Source organism: Danio rerio, chromosome 1 (assembly GCF_049306965.1).
Source record: "Danio rerio strain Tuebingen ecotype United States chromosome 1, GRCz12tu, whole genome shotgun sequence".
Classification (NCBI taxonomy): Eukaryota; Metazoa; Chordata; class Actinopteri; order Cypriniformes; family Danionidae; genus Danio; species Danio rerio.
In genome coordinates, this window is record NC_133176.1 from 10,340,001 (window position 1) to 10,356,440 (window position 16,440).

The window sequence follows — 16,440 nt, forward strand, 5'->3', positions numbered from 1 at the left end:
ACATTAAATATGTTTAACCAAAGGGCAGTGCATTGGTCAAATGCTCGTTTCTGCAGTGCTTCCCACTCAAAGACTTTACTTGGGTGGGCCGCCCAGGTATATTAACGGAAACCCAAGAATTTTGCTGACATTTATTTTTTTTTATTACCATCATTTTATACTTTTCTTGTATCCGCAAAATAGCCAAACATCCACAATCTATTGATTAGTGGAAAACCTACTCTCACCCTACACGTTTCCTACTTCTCGTTGAGTTTGCGCAAGAACTGTCCCACAGACTTCCACAGACAATCTCATGTGCTCTGCAGAGACGTGCCTTTTTGGAACTTAAAACTGCATCCGTCTAGGGTTTCTAAATCTTTTAAATTGTCCGGGATTCTGCTTTTGGTTTCAATTTGTAAGCCGTCATCATTTTTATTTTAAGCTTGATTTACTTATGCTTTGCTTTAAAGCTGACAGTGCATACACAGCCGCAGGAATGAGAGAAACATTATATAGCATGAATAAACATATTGTTAACATGCTTCTAGTATGGATTGATATATTGTTGGTATGTTTCTAGTATGATTCGTATGTTAATATGTTTCTATTATGTATTAGTATGTTTCTAGTGTGGATTGGTATATTGTTAGTATCTTTCAAGTATGATTGGTGTGTTTGTTAGTAGGTTTCTAGTATGGATTAGAATGCTTCTAGTATGGATTGGTATGTCGTTAGTATGCTTCTAGCATGGCTTAGTATATTGTTAGCATGAATTGATATGTTGTTAGTACAGTATGTCTAATGTAAAGTCAATAGCGTTTTATTTTATTATTATTTTTTTTTACAATGGAAGCCTATGAGTCATTTGCTAAGGTGCTGTAAGTGGTTGCTGAGGTGTGGCTAGTTAGTTGAAAAATCATCAATGATTGGCAGATTGGTAGTCCGAGTTAAATGAGCTCAAGCTTAAGTCTGCATAACAATCTGGCACAAAGTTATGAGGTCATAAATTTTGGTCCGATGTTAAGTCAATGAGACTTTTCAAAATTTTCCGGGCCAGTTTTCAGAAAACCATAAGTCGAATCAGTTGGAAAAGATATAGCAACTTAATTCAGTATATTTTGGACTTTTGGAGTTAGTTTGGTGGTTGTAGTGTGAATGGTCTAGGAGAAGATGCAATCTTAAAAGAAGAAGAAGAAAAGGTTTATGTAGTATAACACATTGGCTTTCTCAAGCCACCATAATTAATTATTTGATCTAAACGACTCAGATAAAACTTTTCTACTTACTCAGAGAGGACAAAATTACATGTAAAATGGCAGCAAAATATATGTACATGGTTAGAAATGGTTAATTAACTCATTTGCCTTATTTATATCTACATTAAATTTTTTATTCTTGCAATTTTTACACTTTTTAGATTTCTTTTATGTCATTTGTTTCTCATTCGCTATATATTTATATGATAAACTGCATAATTTAAACATATCTAACATGCTTTAGTAATACTATACAAAATGTTAGCAGCAGATTTAACCCGTCAGTGGGTGCACATGGATGCTAAATAGAACTAGATTATTAAAGTTCGTCGAGACAAACTTTAGGCTGGCTTGAGAAAGTCTGTTGGAAATAGTTTGTTTAATTTAAACAGTTTTAAAAAGTATGAAACGAAGATAGATAGATAGATAGATAGATAGATAGATAGATAGATAGATAGATAGATAGATAGATAGATAGATAGATAGATAGATAGATAGATAGATAGATAGATAGATAGATAGATAGATAGATAGATAGATAGATAGATAGATAAAAACAGTTTATAGATAGATAGATAGATAGATAGATAGATAGATAGATAGATAGATAGATAGATAGATAGATAGATAGATAGATAGATAGATAGATAGATAGATAGATAGATAGATAGATAGATAGATAGATAGATAGATAGATAGATAGATAGATAAAAACAGTTTATAGATAGATAGATAGATAGATAGATAGATAGATAGATAGATAGATAGATAGATAGATAGATAGATAGATAGATAGATAGATAGATAGATAGATAGATAGATAGATAGATAGATAGATAGATAGATAGATAGATAGATAGATAGATAGATAGATAGATAGATAGATAAAAACAGTTTATAGATAGATAGATAGATAGATAGATAGATAGATAGATAGATAGATAGATAGATAGATAGATAGATAGATAGATAGATAGATAGATAGATAGATAGATAGATAGATAAAAACAGTTTATAGATAGATAGATAGATAGATAGATAGATAGATAGATAGATAGATAGATAGATAGATAGATAGATAGATAGATAGATAGATAGATAGATAGATAGATAGATAGATAGATAGATAGATAGATAGATAGAAGATAAAAGCAGTTTGAAAAAGGATAGATAGATAGATAGTTTTGAGGTCACAAAGTTAGATCTATTGTTAAGTCAATGACAGTCTTTTGCAATAAAAGTCTATGGGACAGTTGTTGCTAGGGTGCAGTATCTGGTAGTTAGGGTGTGGCTAGAAAGTTAAAAGCTCATCAGTGATTGGCAGTTTGGTAGTCTGAGTTAAATCAGCTCAGCCATTAGTCTGTATGACAGTCTGATGCAGAGTTATGAGCTCACAAATTTTGATCCCATGTTAAGTCAATGAGAGTCCTTTGAATGGAAGTCTATGGGACAGTTTCTAGGGTCCAAAAGTGGTTGCTAGGGCGTGGCCAGAAAGTTAAAACCTCATCAGTTATTGGCAGTTAGGTAGTCTGAGTTAAATGAGCCTATTAGAAGTCTGTGTGACAGTCTGACGCAGAGTTATAAGGTCACAAAGTTTGGTCCAATGTTAAGTCTATGGGATTTTTCCGACGGTCCCGGGACGTTTTTCGGAAAATCGAAAGTCGGATCAGTCGGAAAAGATATGGCATACCGAGTCAGAATAGTTTGGAGGTCTGGTGTGAGTTTGGGGGTCATAGCTCGAAAGCTCTAGGAGGAGATAGATTTTGAATTTTAGTCTCAGAAGAAGAAGAATAATATATAAAAAAAATAATAAGTTTAAATAGGATTTCAGTAGTCTGGCTTGTTTCTCAAGCCAGCCTAATAAAAGTAAAACAAATAGTGTATTTTTTATTTTATTGTTAAAAATCCCTTTTTTGTGGCATGTAGGTAATCATGTGCTATGGGTAAAAAGTGTTTTTCAATCCGGCTACCACCACAAGTATATTTTAAACCTGTGTGAAGCACTGTTTCTTTGCTCACAAACATGTGTAAATGATGTCTCTGTCTTAAAGGGAGAGCTCACCCAACAATTCATATTTACTCACACTCATTTTCACACATTTATGAGTTTCCTTTTTCTGTTTAGCTCAAAAGAGGACATTTTAGAACAGGCTAGATAGATGTAATCACTGACATCCATAGCAGTAAAACAAATACATTGGAAGTCAATGGTTACAGGTTTCCAACATCTTTTAAAAGAACTTCTTTTATGTTCAACAGAAGAAAGAAACTCACGCAGGTTTGTGACAAGTGAAGGCTGAGTAAATGATGACAACATTTTCAGTTTGGGCTGAACTAACCATTTAAGCCATGAAAAGATTTTTCCAATGTAACAACTGTAAGAATCCATTGCTACATATCTGGGTGTTCGGTAAGGTCATCTCATTCAGACGTGCATAAGTGTCTCTATACATGCATGTGTGGGTAGGGAGGGGGCGGTTTCAAAATCTTTTAGCTTCTAAAATTGAATCTTCCATAGCAGGAAGGACTATTTCAGGCCTGGTCCTGTAAGCAAGAGGAAAACATCAAAAATGTGCTTGGACAACGTGACTGCACCCAAATCTGCAAGTCCCTCATTCCCAGTTAAGTCTGAAACCGCGAAACAACGGCGCCCCCTGTCGGATCTCCACCGCCAGCCCCTTCACACCTATTAGCAGACGTTCAATATTTAAAACATCTCTTACCTTGCGTGTCACGAGGTGTCAGTGAAGAAGACTCGTCGGGGTTGAAATGTGCCATCTGTGAAACTGACCGATGTCTTCTGAATGTTATCCACCAAGATTTCCTCACAGAGAAGGCGCGTTTCTCGGCGCATTTTTTCCTCAGACCTTCGGCGAACCACCTTGACAGGAGCTTAAGTGTTCAGTGTTCTGCAAGAAAGTCAACGAAAATCCTTAAATCAGGTTAGGAAAAAAAAATCACAGAACTCAATATTTAGTGAATTTCTATAACTTCTCGCTGGTGTTCAGTGAGAAAAGGCTTCGCGAGTGGGCTCGCAGTGCAAACTGATCTGCGTGGAAGCGCAACGGTTCCCCCGCACACAACCAAGTAACCTCTGAGACTGACACATAATCGTGTTTTAAAGAAGACACACGAGTGAGCTTAGAGAGTGCTGTCAGTGATGTAAAGGTGTGTGAGAGAGCCGGTGTGTTTAAATAGCAGCCGGTATGGTGTATTCCCCTCACGCGCGCGCGGGTTTGTCTCTATGTAGGGCGCTCGCTCGCGCAGCAGGTGTTGCGCATCAGGGCGACTGAAATTATTTCTCCCGTCACAAAAATAAGCCGACGATTTCGTCAACGAGAGGCTCCAACGACTCCCATCTGACTATGAGTAAACAAATCCCTACAATTGGCATGGAAATAATGTGAATAATACGTTCTTTGATGTTTTATTTAAAGTAAAAAAAGAAAACAACTCACCTAAAATCCTCGCAATACATTTCCAAAATGCCAGTCAAGAATGACACCTTGTCCTCACTCTTCGTCGTATAACCTTGCTGTTTCTTTATAAACAAATCCGTCAAGTTCAGCGCTCTCAACGGCGTAATTCCACCAGTGCCCTTGTGTTTACCGTGTCCATTCCACACAGAGATTCACCAAAAAAGCGAAGAAAAAATACGTTCAGTCAATCAGTCGACACACATAGCTTCTTCACCCTAATATTTCTGTTATTTATTTCTGAGTCTCGAGCGCTTTCCGCAGTGGAGCTTGTGGAACAGGTCCGCGTGCCTCCTCTGAGGGGGGATTCCGTCAATATCGCATCCTTTTGGAGAAAACAACAGCAACACGCCGTATTCAGTCGTTTAAACGTCGATAACGGGGATGAGATCTATTTTGGATGGAGATTCCTCTGCGACAGCATCGACTGAACTCGAGACATCATGGTAAACTGTCGAGCGCGTGTACGCTCCTTAACATCTCAGCGCGGAATTGAGACTGTACTTGCCAATGCCTCCCACGCGCTCCGCGCCAAATTCAACTCAATTCTCCTACCTTACCGCCCATAATAAAACATAAACATACATTTCGGAGTAGTAGATGTGCTGATTGTCTGCCTGTCAAAGCAAACAGAGTAGTCTCGTCGCTTATCTATTTGAGGGGGGAAATTGGTTGTGAGGCGCGTTCATATTTCCACCCAACTTTACAGACCATTGCTCTCAGACGCACACTCCATGAGTCGAGTAGATATTAGATTCTCTCTCTCTCTCTCTCTCTCTCTCTCTCTCTCTTTCTCTCTCTCTCTCACATGAATACAGTCAAATGATAATGAGCGCCATTAACAGTCCCTGCGCACGACGGGCGCGTCAAAACTGTGGAAAAATCTCAATCACACGACGCCTCAGTAAACAAGTCATTTTCCCCTTCGATGTTGCAAAACCATGTCCCATCCACTGTCGCCTCCACGTGTTAAAGAGAGCAAAACAGTTCAACGAAGCGACTCCTGTCTGTCTCAATGAAAACGGTGATTTTGGGCTTGCTCCGTTTGCGCCAAAATTGGAGGCTCGTTATGAGTCAGACTCTCCCAGCTGTGTAATTTCCCTGCAGGAGATCCACGGGAGCCGTTTTGATCCACAACTCATGCAATTAAATCAAATGATTTTATGCTTTAAGATCATTCACTCGGTCAAAGGAAAACTGCCTGACAAGTGCACTCAGTCTTTAAACTTCAGATTATGAAGTAGATACACAGAAGGCACGTGTACCCTCACACATAAGCGGATTTTAAATGCAAACACTTGTATCCCTTTTTTGAAAAAGTATGTTTTCTGGTCATGTCCAAATCTGCGGCATCTTCACAGAAAGTTTCACCTGAATTGATCAAATTCTACACGTTCATCAGCTCTTTTGCATTTTTTTTTTGACTAATTCCTTATTCTGCATTTACTATAGGCCATTTTGAGGGATATAAACAAAAAACAATGGTCCCAGCATATTTCCTGTTTTAAATTGTTAATTTCTACAGCTTCCGAGAATGCAAAAAGAGTCACATATTGATAAATAATGTCATGATAGCTGTTTTGACATCAAGTTATGATTGAATTGCCTCTTGTTACAGTTATGAAATAATTTGATAACATGCGGGAAATGTTTATGGGCCAATGACATGATCACATTGAAATGTTCTATTAGAGTGCACCCAATTCGAATGTTATCACTCATTATATATGGGCGTTATCAGGGGATATCAGCTGATAGGCATGGGCCAGTAGTGGCCTTCTGCACATACTAGTAGGCTCAGAAGGCTGTAATCATCAGCTATACTAATAGAGAAGACTCCAGACCCAGATCTGTTTTCACATATTGTGATGGTTGGGTTTATGGTTGGGGTAGGGGAAGACTAAAATAAAATACAATTGATGGGAAATTTAATCAACAATGTAAATAATTCTTATGGTTAATCAACTAATAGAGAAGACTCCAGATCTTTTTTCACATTACTCCGACGGTTGTATTTAGGGTAGACAATAATAAAATACAATCAATGGGAAGTTTAATTTATAATATAAACTATTCTCATGGTTAATCAGCTATACCAGGGGTGTCCAAACTCGGTCCTGAAGGGCCGGTGTCCTGAAGAGTTTAGCTTCAATTCTAAATCAAACACATCTGAACCAGCTAACCAAGCTCTCACTAGATACTAGAAACTTCCTGGAAGGTGTGTTGAAGCAAATTGGAGCTAAACTCACCAGGACACCATCCCTCCAGGACCAAGTTTGCACACCCCTGAGTTATACTAATAGAGAAGACTCCAGATCCAGATCTGTTTAATTACTGTGACGTTTGGGTTAAGGGTAGGGTTAGACGTTAATAAAATGGAAAATTTAATAAATAATATAAATAATTCTCATGGTTAATCAGCTTTACTAATAGAGAAGAGTCCAGATCTGTTTCCACATTACTGCGACGGTTGGGTTTAGGGTTAATAAAATACAATAATGAGAAATTTAAATTAACAATATAAATAATTTCCATGGTTAATCAGCTTTACTAATAGAGAAGAGTCCAGATCTGATTTTACATTACTGAGATGGTTGGGTTTAAGGTTGAGGTAGACGTAATAAAATGCAATAAATGGGAAATCTCGTTAACCTCTGGCTGCAGCTGTGTGATCTATCCGCTTGTTAAGTGGTGACGTATTTGTGACGTATGTATACCGTTTCCGGGTCCAAGCCGCCATTCATTTGAGTGGAGAGATCATTGTTTATGATCACGTTTTATTCCTATCACACATTAAAGTTGATTTTATATAAAATCATAGTGTAAACAACAATCTCTGGGCTTGCTGCATAACAAATACCAAAATTTTAACAATTTAAAAAAAATAATCACTTTCTGGCCATTGTATATTAGGCATGGACATATATACTGCGATCGTGACTTTCGAAAGCCTTAAATCGCTTTGTAAACGTTTATTATTACCATTTCATGAGTCTCCCCATTCAGTTGATTAGACCGCTTGGACCCAGAAGCCACTTCGCGTGACGTCACACTTAACAAGCGGATAGCTGATTAACCATGTGGATGGATGATTACAGCCTTCTGAGCCTACTAGTATGTGCAGAAGGCCCCTACTGGCCCATATCGATCAGCTGATAACTATTGATAACGCCCATTCCATCGAGTGATAACATTCGAATCAGAGAACTCAGCTATGTTTTAGCACATTTCAGCCACATTGATGTTTGTTTTAAAGATCAATTTCCAAAAATAGAACATGAAAGTACAACCAAAAAAAAAAAAATTCAGTTTCCACCTAGGCATGAATCGCCTCGGGAAGGTGAGTCAGGACTGCCACTGGTGCCCTCTGAAAAAACAAGAATAACATCCTCATATTAGAATTATGATGCATTCATACTCTAAAAGAGATGGCCGAATGCTACAATCTTTGAAAGAATTTCTTTCACAGCTATTCACAACACCCAATAACCAGCTTCCTATTTTATGGTTACCAAGAAACTATGTTTGATGTAACACTACAAAACCATTTAATGTATATATCATTTAACCACTGAATAAACACACATGCATTCATACACAAGCTGCCTTAGGAACATTCTCCGTCTAACCGTTTCTCCTCACGGGCATTGTGATATTCATAGGTCAACTTTTATATACTAATATTAGTATTCCGTAATGATCCATTTCGACAAGCTATATCCCACACATGCATGCAAACCTTTTTAAAGCAATTCGGATATAACTTATAAAAAGCATTCATATATCACAATGCATTGCTGTATTTTTGTACCCCCAGCATTTTTGGCGCTCTCAACTGTCCAATCATGTTGCAGAATAGGCTGGATAGGGATGCTTTACAGTCCACTGAACAAATTCCAAGATGATAAACTTTACCATTTGTAACAGCAGGTCCATTGTGATTATCCATGTCTGTGGATCTAAGTTTGGAAACCTATGCCCATTATCTGCTTGCTTGAGCAAATAATGCAAATTCATGGCTCAAAGGGAACTCTGATTTGCTTTGGCAAGTATGATTTTTCTTTTTTTCCCCACATCAAATAAGATCTCCTATACAAAACACATCAGAACAATTCAAATTAGTAATAACCTTTATAGTAGCAGAGCCTAAAATCTGAACACACATCCCTGTGGCTCCAACAGTAGAAAACTGCACTACCAATATTAAGGTCATTGGTTGTGATAAAATCTAGTATATCCTCAAGGCAATGCCAATTAGTTTGAATGAAAGTGTTTAAGAAACGCCTAATGTTATTTGTTTTATAAAATCTATTTATTCTAGCTAAACCGGCTATTCATTATTTCATTGTCTAATTAGACAACACAGGTTATGTTTATGTGTGGGCAAGGAAGCGCTATTGAAGCTCCGGAGTATCTGATGCAATTACTTAAAAAATCCTTTATATTGTGTGGGAATCATTTAAAGACAGCAGGTATTCGTGTGTATCAAATCAGCCCTAATGCGGAGTTAAACTGGGTCAAATTAGTAGTTGTTTACTTATTAAATTAAAGCCCAGAACTGACTTGAAAGGAGTCACAGGTAATTATCCAGAAAGCTTATAATGAAACAATTTTACCACCGAGAAGATCATAAATTTAGAGACATTTTCTTTTAAGCAGACGGCTGTACACAAACAACATGCTTTGGCAACAGCATCTCCCATTTTATTGATATAAAGGCTTTTAATGTAGGGCGGCACTATATGATGTTTCAGCATCAATATCCCAATGTGCGCATCTGCAATAGTCACATCGCAAGATCTGCAATGTTGAGTCTGAATTATAGACCATTTCAATGTGATCATGTCATAAGCCCTTGAACATTTCCTGCTTGTTATCAAACTATTTTATAACTGTAAAGAGGCAATTCGATTATAGCTTAATGTTAAAACAGCCATCATAACATTATTTATCAATATGTGACTGTAGAAATTAAAAGTGTAAAACAGGAAATTTGCTGGCACCATTGTTTTAGTTTACATCCCTCAAAATAGTCTAGAGTTGACCAGGAGCTACAGAACATATGCGATTTGTAGAGTCACGGCTAAGTGTAACCATAACAGAGTAAAAGTTTACCATTTTCATGTTTTTAAGACCTCTGACTGAGCATTTCAAGAAAGTTTAGAACATTTGGGCACAAAAGATTATGATATTTGGAAGTATAACAATGACTAATTGCATTTAATTATTTATCCGGGAACATTTTATTCTTATTTAGAATTTTTGTCTTGTATCTAGTCCAAATATCTACCTTTCAAAGCAAAAACATGATTATTTTCCTTACCCCATTGGAAAGGAAAAGAAAAAAAGGAAGAACTATTTATTTTGACTTATTTCTTCTGAAGATGAAAACAAGATATTTTGACTATAAATGAGACAAAGCAAAAGAAAGAAAAAACTTTTTTTGTGTTGTGATTATTCAATTTCTGTACCTCAATACTGTCAGACACACCAAAAGCCGTCAAACTGTCACAATCACCAGCGATCCAGGCTTGTAGATCACTGGGAATCAGTCACTTTCACTCAGAACTACAATTCTGCCACCAAAAGAACTACAACTCAGTCATGCACCACACACTCACACCTGTTCCACCTTGATTACACACAAACACAGCCGGAGGATCGTTATGTAATGATTACTTGGACTTTAAAAGACAGAGAGACACACACACACACAAATTACTGAGTCTTGTTTATCTGTGACCATTATGATGCAGTTTTCCATGTTTAATTTAGCCGTGTTTTGACCTTGTGTTATCATTTTGATTCATCACTACCTGTACCAACCATTTGTCTGTTCTTTGACCACAACTTTGGATTACTCTGTATGTACCCGTTTGCTCCTGTGATTGACCTTTGCCTGCCTGACCATTCTTGTAATGAACTGCACGTGGATCGTCAACTTCATTGTCAGCGTCACTCACATAACACAAATAGAGCTCTTCAAATTATCTTGTGAAACTGTATTCATAAAGTATTACTTATCGCAGAAAAAATAAAATATTGCAAATATTAGGTTTTTCCAAAAACATGCATCCCTATGGCTTAGTTACTTTTCATCCTCCCTTTAAAATACACATTTCACATCCACAAACATACATCTGTTTACTGAACATAGTTGAATTTTAATTCCAGCCAAGACCAAGTTGGTGCACAACACAACGGCGACAGCATGAAAAATCTGCTCAACTTCATGAATAAATGAAGGAGGAATTAAGAAATAAAGGAGTTAAAAAGAAATGGAAGAGAGGTTTGCATGAGTCTGTCATGAGCACAAAAAAGTGGGAAAATTCTGTCTCCATGGTAACCCAATTTTCAGTGTCACCACTTTTGTTACCAAACAGACCATGCTACATTACATAAAACACACACTCACACCCCCCCTCACACACACAATGTGCGCACACACTCACAAACATACATTCTCTTAGTAGAACAGCAGTGTTTTACTCTAATAATGTTTGCATGGCAGATTTGATGCACAGCTTTGATGATCTATGATATTTTTAGAACACTGTCATCGTCTAATTGGATTTTATTTTTATTAAAAGAGTCACAACATGAATTTTTAAAATATATTATAATGTTAATTTGGGATCAATTTGAATGGTTATTTCTTTGCAAACCAAAATAAATAAATAAATAAATAAATGCAAATCTGCAAAAACACGTTTCAGTGCAGTTTCCAGGTAAAAAGAAGATTTGGAAATAGTCAAATCAACAATTATTTAAACTTTGATTAAATCAATACCTTATTTAAACTGGCGGGACATTTTAAGCTATGAAATTTGCAAATATGTGTTTGTTAACACATTAAGCCAATTTGATTTCTCATGTCATGACCACTTTAAAAGTACTCCTAGAACTTTTTGCCTTTTTTAACACCCCTATCCTACAAATATCTAGAGTCTAAGCGAGTAATTTAAAACTGAGACAGTGTTTACCCTATAATAATTATGCAATTATGCAAATGAACATTTGCAATCAGCAGAAATTAATCTCAGTCTTAGCCCTAATACTTCATTCTACATCTATCTTTGTACACAACATACAAAAACAAATGCGTGTGCATGAGCTGGGATGCACATGCATGGCCTCACGTGTAACATGCATGGTTTCACATTTATTATACAGTGAAAAATCACATACTGCACAGAACATAAGCTAAAGATAGAGCGATGCTTTGTTTATAATTTATTTAAAATGATCTCTAGCCTGTAAATTAAAATGTGGGCCCATCTTCATCTAAATCATAGCAATAAGTGCAAGAAAGAGAACAGTTTTTCATATCTTCCTCAAACAAAATAATCTATTCACTCGGGAAGGCAAAAAAAAAATTTATTTTAGGATGACCAATTTTGTAGTTAACAATTCAGTTTCTTGCACTGTATCCTACTTTACACATTCAGTGCAGTCCTGATACTAAATGTAATGTGTAAGTGGTGCTAAATAATGAATGAAGTATTATTACATTGCATCAAACAAATAAATTACTAAAATACTAATTAAGTAAACCCATGAGATACTGTACATTATAGATAACAAAATAACCAGATTTTCAGAGCTTCTATGTTTAAAGAACCCCTATTATGGGTTCTTGAAAATAAGCTTCCATGTAGTGTGTGTAACAGCACTAAGTGAATGAAAACATCCAGCTGAGGTTTGAATCAGAAAGTGCACCGTTTACAACTATTGACTATCTAACAAAATAGTCGACTCAGAACCAAATAAATGAATAGTGTTGGGTTTGGATCTTTATCTTGAACCCATTGACGTCGATATGATACATTACCAAATATGAAGTGCCGGTTCTGGTCAAACGTAAATGTGCCTTTCATTTTAGATACTAGTGGAGCGCGGAGGATCATGGTGCTGATCATGACATGAAAATGACGATCACTGACAGATGGAGATTCGGTCTGCTGGGAATAAAGAGTTAAAGTTCATTTTCACAGTAACAACACCACAGTATAGCTAACCGAGTGCTTCTTTTGTTCCAGTCATTTTTCTGATTTTAGATACCATAAACTATGAAGCAATGGGGATTCGCTGGCCGATTGCTATTAAAGGAAGGAGCACAGACTATCATGTATGGGACTTTGTCAGACTTTGACTAGGCATGGGCCGGAATAACATCCTGACGACATGATAATCTTGGATAAAAATATGAAGTTTTACGGTATTGTAAATACTGTTCTAAAATATGTTCTTTTTAATTGTCAACTTTTCCCCTTTAAACATAACATACATTTTATTTTTTAGAAACTTTACAATATTTTGAAATTTGAGCAGTAAACATGTCAGGCTAAATATTTTTTTAGTTATTTCTTCATTAGTTTCAAAAACACATTTTTTTTACAATTTAAAACAGCATCTTTGGATATCTTTTCTGCTGGAGATACTGTTGTCCTAAAAAACCTAAAACAAAACGTAAATAAAAGAATCTTACACATACCTAAGGAACGGTATTACAAAAAATTTGGGTAGTTTTAATACTTTGACTTTTCTAAATCTCGATATACCTTATTATCCCACGCCTAACTTTGACACAGACTTTGTCTGTAACTGCTACAGTTCATACCAGGCCGTATCCTGAGCTGCTGCTGTGCTGTTGGTCAGGGGGGAGTGGAGAGCATGAGACTGATTCCAGTGGCGCTCCAGGGACAGACGAGTCTTCGCTGAGGCCAGCTTCCAGCCTCCACTGCTGAGACTGCAGCTCTGCACAAGACTTTTAGCCAGCGGAGAAATTAAAATGGTCGTGCCGAACGGAGTCTGGTTCTCTCAAGGTTTTTTTTCTTCACTCTCCTATTGGTGAAGTTTTTTTTCCCTCTCCGCTGTCGCCACTGGCTTGCATGGTTCAGGATCTGAAAAGCTACTCATTGATGAATTTGCTCTTCAGTGTTTGGACTCTCAATAATGACTTCAAACCACACTGAACTGAGCTAAACTGAACTGAACTTAAACATTAAAAACTGAACTACCCTGATCCAGTTACTATGACCATTTATGTGAGGCTGCTTTGACACAATCTACATTTTAAAAGCGCTATACAAATAAAGCTGAATTGAATTGAATATGGACCAGTTTCTTCTTCCTCCGGATCATAACATCCAAGTGTAATTAAAATATCTGCCTTGTCATTACATTAATTTAAATTCTGAATTTGCATTTAAAAATCACAAGCTTTGAGCTGATTAGCTAATTAGAGAGGTCGAAAATGTCCTAATACAAACCTAATGCATACAGTGTACAGCAAAGCCAGATGTCCTGTCATTTGAGGGTCAGTGAACTATTTAAGCCCCTTGTCACGTTTCCAGATTTGTCTGAAATTTGTCCTATACATAAAACACCTACTTTATGTTAGGCCGACTGTTCTGGCAAAAAGTGCAACATCTGGTCAACATACTTACAGGATAATTTCCTTTTTGATGGTGGTAATTTCAGTCAGATGATCCAATTAATGAGATGAATGGGGAGAGAATTTGAGGGCTCTTCTGAATACTAATGAGCAAGGTGTACAATATTGCAAGAGCTCATAAAGAGCCAGCTGGACAATGTTATGCTCATATTTTTCACCCACCACATAAACAAGAAAGCGAGGGACAAAATCACCCCTAACCAAAATGACCTTAAAAACCACAGCTTCTATTGCTAGCCATGTAATGAATGATGCTTTTCCCACTCAACATGAACACCCGTTTACAGAGAGTAAACTGTAAAACTGTGTTTACAGAACAATATACCAAGCAATGAATTTTTTAGAGTTCTCTGAATAATTGAACATCATGTCAACATCATTATTGGCATTAACAAGAAAAAAAAAAGTTTTTGCTAATAAAATGCAGTAATAATGAATACACGTATATGAAAACAAATAAAGACTTTAAAATACCACAAAAAAAAAAACTTTTTATGGCTAAAGAAAATTAGAAAATGTCAAGAAAAGCACTAATCATGACTTTTTAAACTAATCTTGTCTATTATTATTCAGCATCCAAACATCTATATGTTTTCAATAAATGGTGCTAGTTATAGTCACATCCATTCCCGTGACAAAGCGAAAAAAAATTGGAAAATTGAGGATTGAATAAGCAGAAGTCAAACATTAATTCTGTAACAAACTATGTATGTTTACCAGTGTTGGGAAAAGTTAGTCTTAAAAGTAAAGCATTACAATATTGAGTTACCTTCCTGAAAGGTAACTAGTTGCGCTACTTATTTTTTTTAAGGAAAGTAATGCATTACATTCCTTTTGAGTTACTTTTTCATATCACATTCAAAACCTGCAGGGTCATTATTATTATTTTTTTTAATAAAGGAGCTCTGCAATTAACAACTATCACCTACACCTTTCAAAAAAAACGCATCGCAAAATAATAATGTAGGATAATACTTTCTTCTGAGAATTTCTGAGTTCTAAAGTTTAAAGCATTGCGTTTGCTACTTTTGTGATGTTTGTCTAATTAGTGAATTATTAAAGTACAAACCATTTTCAAGCACAATTCGTTTTCTTCCATGTCTTCAAAATAATGAACATTTTCTCATCTAAATTTAAGTAAGCTGCTTTAAATTTTTAAAAAGTAACTCAAATATTACTACTTTTTTTTTTTTTTTTAAGTAATGCATTACTTAGAAGAGTAATATTCTTATGTAACTCGCTCTGCTTGTAATGCATTACCTCAACACACGTTTACATCAATTAGGACAACACACTTAATACACAAATAGACTTGATTAAACGTGCACATATAGACATCACTCATAGGCTATACTATATAACTACAGGTTAACTAGGTTTATATAACGTTAACTGTTAAAAGATATTAGATAACCTACTAGTTTATCAGTTAAAGTTATTAGGGACTAATTAACTTATGGTATAACCTTAACTTTTCTGAATTTGATTGTAGGCCTAATAATGTGCACTTTTTGTAAAGCTGCTTTGAAACAAGTTATTGTGAAATGCGTTATACAAACAACACTTGAATAAATTTGAATAAGGGAGGCAAGGAAAAGCCAAAACTAATCACTTAAACAAGGCAAATTCAAACAAAGCAAAAACATGAGTAGCATGCAAAAGAGAATCGTGTAACAATATCAAGACTTACCGACAATGTAATCCCGGCCATTAAACAAACAAGCGGTAAACAACGCAGGTGCGTTCAATTACAACGTTGCCTCAATAATTAGAGAACGGGGAGACTTCTGTTGGCTGGAGGAGGAACTACAGCATCTGAAAACACAAATGCGAACGCGCGCTGGCCCACCGTTAAAACTCTGGCTCTACAGAAACGCGGGAACTCCAGGTAGCTTACAACACGTACAGTAAGATATTTTTCTGCTCGTACTGTTGGTAGCTAATAATCTTACTCTGGCTCTTGAAATTCTGCTTTTTAATTAACTTGAGGTATCCAGTTTGAGATATTCTGTGTTTAGTACAGAAACCATAATAACCAGTTTTGCACATTGTTACAAAAATTTTGTACAGAGTGAAGTTAAATCACCACTTACAGTAGCTCCAAGTCATCACATTAAAATGATTGCTGAAGGATCATGTGACACTAAAGGCTGGAAGCTGAAAATATAACTTTGCCATCACTGGAATAAATTACAGTTAAAAATATGTAGGCCTATATGTATTATATTAATTATTATTGTTGTTATTATTATTATAGAAAATAGTTACC

The 16,440-nt window shown here is 36.0% G+C and overlaps 1 protein-coding gene across 3 annotated transcripts in view; it reads right to left on the reverse strand.

Annotated features, from left to right (window-relative positions):
- Positions 1-15,913, reverse strand: part of grin2ab (glutamate receptor, ionotropic, N-methyl D-aspartate 2A, b) — a 163,824-nt gene extending 147,911 nt beyond the window's left edge. The window contains exons 1-2 of one of the 3 annotated variants that reach the window (XM_073949348.1): positions 15,862-15,913; positions 3,962-4,147 (exon numbers count right to left, since the gene is read on the reverse strand). Coding sequence is in view for 1 of the 3 variants with exons in the window: in XM_073949349.1 (XP_073805450.1) it covers positions 15,862-15,882 (21 nt within the window). In the remaining 2 variants the exon portion in view is untranslated. Of the gene's footprint in view, positions 1-3,961; positions 4,148-4,696; positions 5,209-15,861 lie in introns of those variants that run through there. The other 2 variants (XM_073949347.1, XM_073949349.1) reach the window with 2 other exon arrangements.
- Positions 15,914-16,440: the final 527 nt, after the last annotated feature.